Genomic DNA, 13,171 nt, shown 5'->3' on the forward strand with positions numbered 1-13,171 from the left:
TGAAGTGGTCAAAAACACTCTTCACTCAGATATGCGATATGTGAAAATTATGAATCGCCTTTGTCATGTATGTGCTATGTCACAGTTACACTACTTCGGTGGGCGCTCCGTCTAAGTCAGACTACCATTGATATATTCTTATACTTCTACAAGCATCTATTATTTTTGAAACAAACTATTTGCTCATCATCACTGCATATTCTCTAGAAGTGCTTAACTCCATAAAATATTTCACTTTAGTAGTGAGGCAATGTCGATTCTGGACCGAAAGAGAGATTCTAGGTGTATTCCACACAAGGGTTATAGAATTGTATACTGGTTTATAATTTGATTGCTTTATGGATTTCTTTTCAATCAGAGATAATGCCATCGTAAAAAGGGGAAATTTTTTTTTATGTCAGGTGAAAGAAGTGTTCTTGTCACGGTATGGTGTAATGGACTGCTTTTTCATTGCTACAACGTCTGCCCCTTGGTGGACTCGATCAAATACACCAGCCATAAGCGAAGAGTGAGAGAGTCTTCTCTATAAGTTGCGATGGTAAAAGAGGAGATGGCGCAAGCGTTAAAAACCCTTCGAGACTCTCTTCAGGTAGGTACATAAGTATTCACTTATGTAGTTCTTTGTTCAAAAAAGTTAAACTGGTATTCCTGTTAGTGCTTTTCCTAGGATTGAATTGCTAGTAAGATAAAGCTCTTTTATTTTTGTACCTTGAATTCAGTATGTTACGATTCAGGTTATTATTACCATTTTCTTTTCACCTCTTATTAATTTATAGGTCTTGGATACTTGACGTATTTTATCAGGTTTCATTGTTGTTTTTCGTAGATATGTCAAGCGTTGTTACAATGATTTGAGAGCCTGTTCTGTTGGTTTCTATTTTATGTGCTTGACGCACAATATAAGTAACTCTTTTACATTCTTCTAAATATTGAGATAAAGGTTTTGTTATGGTTCTAGTTTCCTCAATATAATTTAGTTAATTTGTTCAATGAGTGTGAGATTTTTGTTGAGTTATGAGTTAGAAATATTGATTATTTAGGTATCATAGATGCTTATGCCCGTTTGCACCGTTTCGCTGGTAACCATGGTTAAACTAATCGATGTTTAATATTTAAACGTTGCTTAGCGGTTGACGGTTTGCACCGTCGAATCATAATCGTTGTTTACTTTAATCATCGATAGGTTTGGCAACACCACTCACAGTATAAAAAATTCAAAATTTCAGCCAAGCACATCATAGAAGATAAATTAAAAAGAAAAAGAAGTCAAGGTTTTGTGTCTAAAGTTCTGTTGTCAAGATGGAAAATTCGAACATTTCTTTTGGAATTTCGGTGTTGTGTTTCGAATTTGAAGTGCGAACATGAGTACTATGAGTAGCATCCACACATTCTATTAGCCTAGGAAAAGAAGCCTTCTTGTGAAAGGACTGTTGAATTTGCACTATTTCCTCATCTTTGGGCATTTTAATGAATTCGGAATATAATTTACCAATTGCTAATGAAACTGCAGCAATAATTCTTGATGCTGTCGATACATCTACATTTATGAAATTGGCAACAGAAGCCAAGTAACCAGCACTAGCATAAAACCTCAATATAGCTATCAATTCATTTATTGTTGTCACACTATTATTCCTGAAATATCTATATTTCTATGATATAATTAATTATTAAATTCCAAATCATTCTCCATATATGGCAACAAAAATAACACGGTTTCTTTCGTTAAAAGAAATCTTCTGAAAATTATGAGGTTGTCCATCACTTCGAAATAATTTTTTCTCCGAGTAAACGTCTGGGAAATCCAAATTCAGTATTGCCAAGTGCATCAAGATCATCATCAAGTACTATCTCATCGAGTGTCTCATCTTCCAAATCATCCATTATTAATTCGAATTTTATATTAACACAAATAGAAAACACATTTGTCAATCGAATTTGAAGTTTTACTTCAATCAACCTTTCAATCGAGCTTTAATCGAGCAAATTTCTGCGATTAGTTTAAACAACGTTTAAGGGCCTTATAATCAACGTTTAGGAACGGTGCAACCCGGTTAGGGAATTAAACGTTGTTTAAGAATATAATCGTTGTTTAGGGAAACGGTGCAAACGGCCATTAGTATTTGAAAATTCATGATGAGATGGCAACAGAAAAAATTAAATTTGTCAATCGGGATTTTAGAAACGTCAGTTGGAATTGAATGTTCTGTTATGAGTTGCTATTCTGTTGATTGAAACAACAAGTTGATATTTAAATTGAATTCAATTAGAACGGACCGTAAGAAATTGACTCCCAACTTGGGGCAATTCAAGCTGTACTGACACTCGCGATATGGAATCCAGAATCATGACGTTAGCTGGGACAGAAGGGGAAACCAGTATAAAAAAGTATTAAAGATGAAAGAAGATAAAGACCGAAAATTCGGAGAACAATTTATGGGAACATAATATTCTAAAAGAAGTATGAAAACAACTGGATGATAAAATAAATAAAATGAAGAGGTATGTTGAAAAACAAATTAAATATTAGATAAAGTGTGGAAGGAAGTAGATTCTTGTAGTTCAGAAACACTCAATTTGGCGGTCAATAACAAATTGAATTACTAGGAAAAAATGATAGATGAAGAAGAAAGGTATAGAAATAATGCAAACAATACAAGAAACAGAAAATGCCAGACTGTCATCTGAAAAGTTAAAGAAAAAAGGTAAAATATTGAATAGATACACATAAAGAAGATGGGGAGAAAAAAAATGGAGAGAATGATAAAATTCACAATGGAATTAGAGAGAATGATCAACTGTCATTCTTGGATGTTTCAATAGAAGCATTTTCAAATTTTTTCGAAACAGTGGTCTTCCGCTAAAGTGAAGTCGATTCATTTAAATTTTTATTTCAATCACCAAGTAAGTGTCAAAAGAAGTCTTATAGAAAAAACACTTTATGATTTCGTCTACACCCGAACTTAGAAATAATGAAATTGACTTCATTTAAAAATCTCTCAAGGATAGTATAATCAATACCCGGCAGATTTTATAAAGAAAACAATATTAAATTTAAAAAGAAAAATGAAAAAACATATTTCGTGGAAGTTGTAGTTTGATTTTATCTAATTTTAAAATGAACTTACATCAAGACGGAATATTTGAGAAGAATCGGTTCCAAATTCAATATAAGTACTGTTTCCAAAGCACGAAATGATTTAAGATCTATACTTACAACAACTAAACCATTGAATGAATAACAAAATAAAAAAATTTGTTATAACATTTCCTGTATTTGTAATAAAACTTATACTGCTGAAACGTCTAATCCTCTAGAAATAAGAAAGCGCGAACATAAAAATAATATTAGAAATAGCGAAATTATTATTACCTCATGTGTGTTCTAATAAATAAAGGAGACCACATGGAACAGGATCATTATAAACGAAAAATTAAAGAATTCACGTGTATTTTGTTGGAACAAAATAATAATTTGACCAACATTTCAGTAGGAATAGATTGTATTTGGATTAATTTACTGAGCAATGAATTGACATCCGGTAATTTCAAAATTAAACGAATCAACTTCTCCGTGTGTTGACAAATGTCAATAGAAAAACTACAATTCTGAAGATTTTTGAGAATACGCCTGACGAAGTGCTAAAATAAAAGTGAATGTAGTATACATCCATGTGGTCAAGTTATCTGAAATGAATATATTTATTTGTAGTTGGAAAGGATGAAAGTACCTCGTATTGGTACAGCACCATTTTCATCCATCGTGTTCTTGCATAAGGGGGAGTCTGTCAGATTATCTCGAAAAATATTGTACCACAGAAATATAAGTGGAAGATAATATGAAATTAACGAAACTAATTTTGCTCCATTTATATAAAAATCACTGATGATTTTTATGGTAAGATTTAAATAGAGTCAACCAACCACCAACAATCAAAGTTTCAACATAAAAATCATTAAATCGAGGAAAAGTGAATGCTGAACATGGTTTCAGCGTCATTTTTCATCGTCGGAATGTCAGAGCAACACAACTCTCACCTCGACGAAAATGAACCGAATTGATGGCCTCTTTATTCGATGCCAGCAGACGCTACTTTGTGTTAATAAACCCTAGTGCCACCTGACAGGAAACGATGTAGAACTTAATTCACATTACTAACTCTGAGAGTGAAATAGCAGCTCCAAACATAACGCAGAATAATCCTTTCTTTCTCCAAAACGATCAACTTTTCGCCTGTCTATTGTTATGGATGTAAGGCGTACAGCAGTTATTATTCTACACACCTTGTGGTGTAGAAAACCTTCAGTGGCGTAGCTTGCCTTAGAGGGGCCCTGTATCAAAATGTGTTGAGGGGCCCTAAGGAAGGGTGAAGTTAAAATAAAAGTAGCAAAAAATGTTCGATTAGTATCGAAATGATAATATGTACTTATAATTAAAAGTTCTAACTCATACTTGGTGCTGGGAGCGAAATCATACAGAAACAAATAACATAGAAACAAATAATAAACAAAAAATACCAAAAATTAAAGATACACTTTTCTAGCATTTATTTCAGCAAATCTATTTATCAAATCAGTCATAGCTGATGACGATTTCACTTTTTTAAGTTGTTCCCCCTCTATTGACAATAACGACAAGTCTGACAGCCGTTCCTGTCCCATAGAAGTCCTCAGATAATTTTTTATGAGTTTTAATTTTGAAAAACTCCTTTCAGCGATTGCAGTTGTAACCGGAAGGGTCTAAAATAAAAGGCATGCAGTAATATGGTCCGGAAAACTGGATGCAGGGCTATCGAATTTTATTAGGACTAATTCTAAAAGTTCTTTGATGGCACGAATTTTCTGAATTTCAGATTTTGAGTAGGTATTCGTATCTATCTGAATGATCGATTCGGTGTAATGAACGGGATTTTGAAATGAATGGTTGTATTAGCTATTGTAAAACCTGTAAGAGGTTTTGGATAACATTTTTAGGAATTTTTTGCTTACAGACATTCGGGGGCCCCTAAAGCCTGGGGGCCCCGTATCACTGATACCGCTGATACCGCGGTAGCTACGCCCCTGAAAACCTTCGAGATCACGAGATCACTTCCTTGTCTGTATTGACGAATTGGGTCAGCTTCCTTGAAATAATCCAGTAATTTTCAATTTTCGAAACAAACTAGCTATAATATAGTTTCGGTCGGAAATTTATTGGTTGAATGCTCTTATTAACAATCATCCCAGTATGAGAAATTTTAATATGCTGGATGATTATACCAAATTAGTGCAACAAACAGTTCAATCGATAGAAGCTTGTTAGTATGTCCGTGACAATGAACCATCCTCGAGCGAAGGAGGCAGCAATGTGTAACATCAACATGCAATGTGTAAACAGAGCCTGGTATGTATATTCCATTCATATGGAAAAAGCACTCGGTTGGCCATAGAAATTTGACACATTCCACAATGTAAGGTAGAAAAATGTGAGGTTATGACGCTGGTAAGACACTTTTAGGGTTTGACTCAGCTTTGTGTTGTCCGTTCTACGTGAAAGAATTTTATCAAAATGTCAAATCGCTTCGGAAAATATGGATTCGATAATATGTGAAATAACTAACGTTTATGAAAATTGATTGAGGGGATTCCAAATTTAGTTATTTGTATGGAAAGTACAAGAGATAAGTTTACAAATATATATTTTTTTTGCTATGGAAGAGAATTGAATTAATAATATGCAGTTGCTCGAGAAAAGGTAATGTTGGTAATCTTCTCTGCCTAAACGTTGAAGAAGTTACATCAGTTGTAGAATCCAAAAAAAAAATTAACCCAAAGATGAAATGCATCTGATGCAGTGGTGAAGAATGGGTATCTCCCAAACGAATTAACAGATAATCACAAGAAATGTTAAATTCTGCACCAAAAATCATCTCGCACCAATGGAAGTCAAAATAATTAAAGTGGATTCTAAGGCACGAGGAACTTCAACAAATATTTCACAAAAATTGACAATTGACAGGACAACTGGCTTAAAAGGAGTTGGCTGTTCATTTTTAATGCGTCGATATAATAACAATAATATAGTTATTTGATCAACTAGGTAATTAATGAATGCGATTAATGATTGAGATATTTTAACGTGCATACAAATTAAATAATTATTTGAGAAGCTGCTGAATACTTCTAGGTTCGATTACCCATGACGATAATGCATTAATTCCACAAATTTTCATTCAGGCTCATAAAAAAATATGTAGGTATTGGAATAACGTTTTTTTCCTAGAAACTTTATTGAATTTTAACTGTCCGTAAAAGGATAAATTAGATCTTTCAGTCTGTGAACATCCCATTGATGTGATGTTCACATTATTCAAAATGGCAATTGCCATTTTCGTCCCTTGAAAGCTTTTTTGCTTAATTTAAGCATAACGTAGTATAGCGTTGATGGTAAGCAGATGGTCAAACTGAAAATTACGAAATTACAAAAAGTCGATCTCAAAATAATATCCAAATCCAAACCAAAAATTAAGTGTACCAGAAGCAAATTTGATAAAAACTAGTCAGTTGTCATAAGAAAATGACATGAAATGAACATACTGGTTAAATTCTAGTTCGGAAATAATTACAGCCTATACGACATGATGATATATAATTTTTTTTTTACAAAAACCGTGAAAGAAATCACAGGAGACCTTATTTGTTAATAATGAACCAAGCTATTGATGTAAAATAAGGAAATAGTAAAAAATTTCTTGTGGAATAATGTTCAGGGGTAGCTTTTTCCACCCCTTTCAAACTTGGAGGGACACCACGAAACATTTTTTGAGCCAGCATAAAATATCTGCTTGATTTTTCTTGCCAGTTTCTTGACATTTGAGAGAAAAATTAAGAACTGCTTTTCGGGCGCCATCTTTAGGGGGCTGTTACTATGCATATGTAGTTCAAAAAAAAATCATATGAAAGACCTACCCTATTTTTCGACGAAAAATCAAGCTCTAAATTTTTCGCAGCTGTTCATATACACCCTGTATAGAAAACTAATTTTTGGTAGAGGTTAGAGGGTCTAAGGTATCTCCCCTTATATTAATCTGACACGCTCGTGTAAATCTCGAATTTCTCTCTAGGCTTCCCCAACTATTAATGTATAATTTCAATTAATTTTCAGATCAGCATGTTTCTTTTATTTTATTGTAAGCAATTTTAATTTTTTTCTTCAAAATTTTGCCTTCCGTTCGTTTTGTTGATATTCTTCGGATGGAAGTATCACGGATGAGAGAGTTTTGGTATTTGTAGATACAGTGCGTAGCAGAAAGATTTATTGATGCCAAAAATCCTAAAATAGTCATTTTCTTAACAAAAGAAAATCAATCTTCAGGTTCTGATTCATCTCTTCATAACATAACTCCTTTCACGTGGTGTATTGCAGGGTCTTTTATTATATCTGGAACATTCTTAACCCAGTTTTAAGCTTAGGTTCCTAACCTGCATTCATCTTTACGAATTCTTTCACCGTAAAACACGGAAGAGTGCTTTTATATCCTCACATCTGTTTCTGCCGAATCCGAAGTTTCTGATGCATTCGCATAAATTGGTAGTGGTTGGAAATGATGCAATTCCTCCAGAATTCAAAGGTCAAGGATATGACTGGGACATTTGTTTTGATATCTTTCATCAACTACGAAACTGAATAAATTTCAGTTCATTTGTTAGCTCAGAACGAAGAAATTGAATTGGATAAATCTAACTTCTCGGGAAGGTATGGCAATGTCTTGTCATAAATAATTCAATTCATTCGTAAAGAGTAGATAGTAATAATTGCGAATTCCGGTTAGCTAGAAGGAATTCAATTTAAACATCACTCACCTGTAAGAATTCCGAAAGTTATACGTTTATCCATCTCTGAAAAAGAAATAATCAAATTGAAAACTGATTTTGAATAACATGCGAGGCACGGAATAATTTGCTTTATACCAGATATGATACAGTACATTCTTATAATTCATATAATTTACTCATATTACATATTCATTCGAGTTAACTGCTGTTTTATGTTTTCTGCGGGTGAAAATTTTGAATTATCTGAAAATGCAGAACATGAATAATGTAATGGATTCTAAATAGTTTCAAGTTATTTCGAATTGCGAATATAAGTCAATGATCGAAATTAATTTGAATGCCTTACACCGGTCAATATAAATAGCAACAATAATGACACATAATGAACATCGAGAGACCAAGATAGGAACCATGTGGTACACCAGATGCTGAATACAGATAAACAAACGACTGATGACAGATATTTAGTACCCAAATAGACCAATTAATCCAATAGGTATCCCGAATATCAAAATAAAACTGCCGATATGGATATCAAAAAAGTACCTATGAAACACAAAGCTATTATAATACACGATCATATTATAGAAATATACATACAACTTCAATACTAGCACTTTTGTTGGTAACAGACTATATTCTTGTAATTGACCAGAAGAATGAAAACAATACAGTGGGGTGGTGCAGCTATATGGAGATATGGAAATATTATAGGGGAGAGTTGGATAAAACGGGATAGCTAACGTTATATAACCCATAACTCTCTAAACAAGCTATTGATAACTGCTACTTCTGCACAATAACTTCTCTGGTGTCTTCTCTATACATTGAATATCGAGCATTCCTTCATTGTTTGATGATTATGTAGAAAAAGTAATATTTGTGATAAAAGGTAAAGTATCCTGCTTTGCCCTCATAGTCAGGTAAAATGGGATGATGTATGAATGAAAATGAAAATGATTATGAGAGTCAAATATATCTATTGAAATTGAAAACAGAACACCTTAGGAAACTCATACTCATAACAAAAAACAAATCAAGACTTCAGCAACGACAAAAATCGCACGAGGACGGATCAACATCATTCTCAACCCCGGCACAAGCTTCGTAAGACCAAATACGATAGTCCTGCACATTACCCAACCGTCAGCACTCTTTGATTTAGAGTTCAATTCTGAACAATAAATGCAGGTTACATCGGGTTCCTCTTCATCTTCTGAACTACTACAATTTTTGTTTCTTCCTCGCTTCTCTTTTGTCGACTTGTTGTTAAATATTATATTTTTTAACTTCTCTTTATTCTTGTTTATTACTGCCGATTCGTTTCTCTCGCATATTTTCCCATCCTTCTTTAGACTTGTTGAACAATTAAATTCAAAATCTTTGTTGAAACCAATAGATCTCTTGGTTGGGCAAAACGGGATAGTATCCAGTTTTACCCGACTGCAATGTATCCCATTTTGCCCGACCGCGTCTTCCAAAATATTATTCAGGATTTTCACGAGAAAATATTTTTTTTTTATTTCTGAAAATATCACGAAATATAGTCAATTATTCAAATTTTCATATGAAATACTCATCGTTATTTATTTTCGTTATTCAAATTGAAAAATTCTCCATTAACTACCGGCAAAACTAAATAGTATAACACTACCTTTACGAATTGCAGCTTGCCACACCTTACAGATATACAATTCATTTGATTAATGAACTGCTATATATGAAGATATACTTCATTCAAATTTATTTTAGCAGTCGGTTGGCCATGAAATAATTTTCTCAAGTTTTTGTAACTAGAACGAAGTTAGGTTGGCACTCATGAAATCAGAGACAGGGTTTCAGGAAGTGCTATTTAGATTTCAGGTCCGCTCATTCAAATAGTCATACCCTGATATTCTAAAATCCACAATACGTCAGACGGTAGCGAACATATTCAATGTAAGAGAATTTATATAATGTTTCATCTGAATCTAAACGACATATATTTTAGCTGGATATTTCCACAATCAGAAAGATTGTGAATGAAGAGGATGACAAAGAATTTCTTTCTATTGGGAGACCCAAAAAAGTGGTGGCATTTGAGAATTTTATGTTTGAGTAAATTAATGCGAAAAGTTAACTTTCGATTTTCGATAAATGTCATCGGAGAATAAGTTCCCTAAAATGGATTTTTCTATTTTTCATTTGACTTGTCCTATTCAATGTAAATGTCTTAAGGTACTAATAAATACTTGATTATTATTATTACATCAATGTATTAAGATGAATAGCCACAAATACGCGCAAGTTGCCCTGTTACTTGTTTATTAATGTGAAATTTTTGTTCAAAGGTGAAGTTCATCTCAACTTGAAACTTCCTTCAATTACTTTTACTTCCATTGATGCAAGATGATTTTTGTTGAAGAATTTAACATTCTTGTAATTATCTGTTGATTCCTTCGGGAGATACCCATTCCCAACCACTGCATCATATGCATTTCATCTTCGAGTTATTATTTTTGAAATCTACAAATGATGTAAGCCAAAGAACATTAACTCTCCTCAAGCTAGTGCATATTATGATATACTGATCTCTTGTACTTTCCATGCAAATAACTGGATTTGGTATGCCTTCAATCAGTTTGTATAAACTTCAATTATGTTCGTCACATATTTTCCGAAGAGATTCGACATTGTGATAAAATACGTAATAACAGAAACTTTTACGTAGAACGGGCAACATAGCGTTGATTTAAAACCCAAAAATGTTTTGACAACCGTCATAACCCCACATTTTCGTACTATACAGAGTGAAATGTGTCAAATTTCCATGGCCAACCGACTGCTAAAATAAAAGTGAATGAAGTATACCTTATCCACAGCGAGTTATACACCAGTCGTCAAATGGCCCTGCTTATTTTCGAATATTGCCCGATATCCCGTTTTACCGAAGTATCCTGTTTTGTCCAACTCTCCCCTACTTGAATTTTTATACGCTGTCATTAACAGTTAGGTCAGAAACCGAGCTGATTCGGCACTATCTTGGGCATAACAATAAAGACCGCACAGTAATTTTAGAAACCGAAACTAAATCAACCAAAAATATTCAATACAAGGATTGGACTAATACAAACGTGAAATTTCAAAAACCCCTTCATTATAAACTATTTCAGCTTATTTTGTAAACAATTTCATTTCTCACAATCCACTACACTCACGGGGAGAAATTTTTTTTACTGGGGTTTCTCCCTACGGCTCTTGCATCATACACCAAATTGTATGGTACCCCGTTTACGCTAATCTCTGTTAAAACTGTATTTCATACACATGTTATAATTAAATGCTGTTGAAAATTGTAATGCTTTGTATCAAAAGAATAGATAAATTAGGCATTCATCGACGGAAACATATGTGTAGATATACAAGAAGATTTTCGAGATTAGCTTTCAAATAAAGACATAGGATATAAGAAAACAAAATATATATTGATAATCCTACTACAAAATGGCGAATACGCCGGTTCAGTTTTATCCCACATAACCAATACCTGTAGATTTAATCGTGCTTCCTTCTGCCAGTCTTCCTTCTTTCTTGCACATTGAAGGCAATTACAGGGTGTTTTCAAAAGTCAGTCCTTCATTTCAACAGAAGTAAATCAACCGTTTTACCCAAAATCACCCGTACAAAATTTTCAAAATGACAATGTTTGAAAAATTTTCGAAAGAACTCCAATTCAGTTACCATTCATGTGTCATGAAATCAAAATCTTCACCATTTATTATGGTATTATGAGATTGGCTCATTCTCTCCGAATAGGCGATAAATTCTCGAGATTAGGTAAATATTTGCTTTATCACAGAAAAACAGGAACAGAAAATATTGATACACTAATGATGTATTTCAGTATTTCAGCGATAGGTGACAGAATTCCAATATAAAAACTTGTGACAACGGATCAAAATTTAGATGCAGATCTCTCTGACAAACATCAAATTACACTTTAATTTTAAAAATTACATCCTACTCTAACTGAACAATAGAGAAAATTTGAATCTAGGAATTCCTCTTTTCAAAAGAGATTCATTCAAGCAGATATAGTATTTCAGATCATTCAAGTCTACACCATTTTCAGATTTCATTCAGAAATGATCAATTGAAATTCAGATTTGTCAAGTTTATTTCAGAAACCATCAATAATTGTAATCTAGATCAGTCAATTTAGTTTCAGAAATGGTCCTTTCAGAAAACCGTAATTGTGAATAATTTGTAATTCAGAAACACTCATTTGTAATTCACAAAGTTCGAAAAAGAACGGATATTATTCAAAGTTATGGTGTTACTACATGATTTATGTGATAGCTCAGTACAGGGTGATTGATTATAAATGCTCCTCTCTTCTCTTTAACTTTTTTGTGCTACCCTGTAGAGAAAAATTTATACGAAAGTATTATGATTCAAAATAAATTGTTGAAGAAATCCCTTTTTACATATAAAGGGTGTTGCAGAATTCCTGATTTTATTCCTTATGTGGAATGAGCAACTTATTTGTTTTGTCCATTTTTCATCCTCATCTTATTATTCTCCTGGAAATTCTGAATCGCTTTTATCGTTAATCACTTAATCACTTAATTCAATCAATTTTTTTCGAAAAACAATTGACGATTTCTGAAATGATCCTGACTGATCTGAATTACAATTGACGGTTTCTGAAATAAATGTGGGTAAACTGAATTTCAAATGACCATTTATGAAATTAAATTGACTAATCTGAATTACAATTGATGCTTCCTGAAAAAAAATTTACTTATCTGAAATACAAGTGATGTTTGAACTCAAAACAAATCATAAGATTTTCTCAAAAATGAGTTTTTCAAATTGACACTTCCCTGAAGATGCTATTGATACCGAAAGAACTGTCGTGATTTAAGAACAAATTTTTATGAAAATCATATAACCTGTTTTAAGTTCAGTTATGGATTTTCATCCAATATCAGCCAAATTATTCCCACAAGTAAAACTTCAGTTGATTATTTCTGAATTACAACTGAAAATGGTGTAGGAATTCACCTTCTTGAAGCAAATTTGAAGCATTTCGTAACAAAAGAGTAATGTTTTTGTGAAAATTGTATGATCTGTTTTAAGTTCAATTATGGATTTTAATCAAGTATCAGCCACATCGATTGAATCTTTGAAATATTATATATGAGTCGATTAATGAAGAATTCTCAAGATTACACAATTTGGGACGAATGATATACATACTACTTTTAATTCATTGAGCCCCATAAGCAACGGTGATATTCTAAACAGAGCTCATTCTCTACGTTCGTTCCAAACAATGTATGTTGAACATTGTTGATACAAGGTTTATTTCTCG

The 13,171-nt window shown here is 32.9% G+C and overlaps 1 protein-coding gene across 1 annotated transcript in view; it reads right to left on the minus strand.

Annotated features, from left to right (window-relative positions):
• LOC123310476 (gephyrin-like) overlaps nt 1-13,171 on the minus strand; it is a 39,651-nt gene that overhangs the window by 20,423 nt on the left and 6,057 nt on the right. The window contains exon 2 of the mRNA XM_044893946.1: nt 7,843-7,878. Coding sequence (XP_044749881.1) covers nt 7,843-7,876 — 34 coding nt within the window. The 5' untranslated portion in view covers nt 7,877-7,878. The remainder of the gene's footprint in view (nt 1-7,842; nt 7,879-13,171) is intronic.

This window comes from Coccinella septempunctata, chromosome 3 (assembly GCF_907165205.1).
Source record: "Coccinella septempunctata chromosome 3, icCocSept1.1, whole genome shotgun sequence".
Taxonomy (NCBI): Eukaryota; Metazoa; Arthropoda; class Insecta; order Coleoptera; family Coccinellidae; genus Coccinella; species Coccinella septempunctata.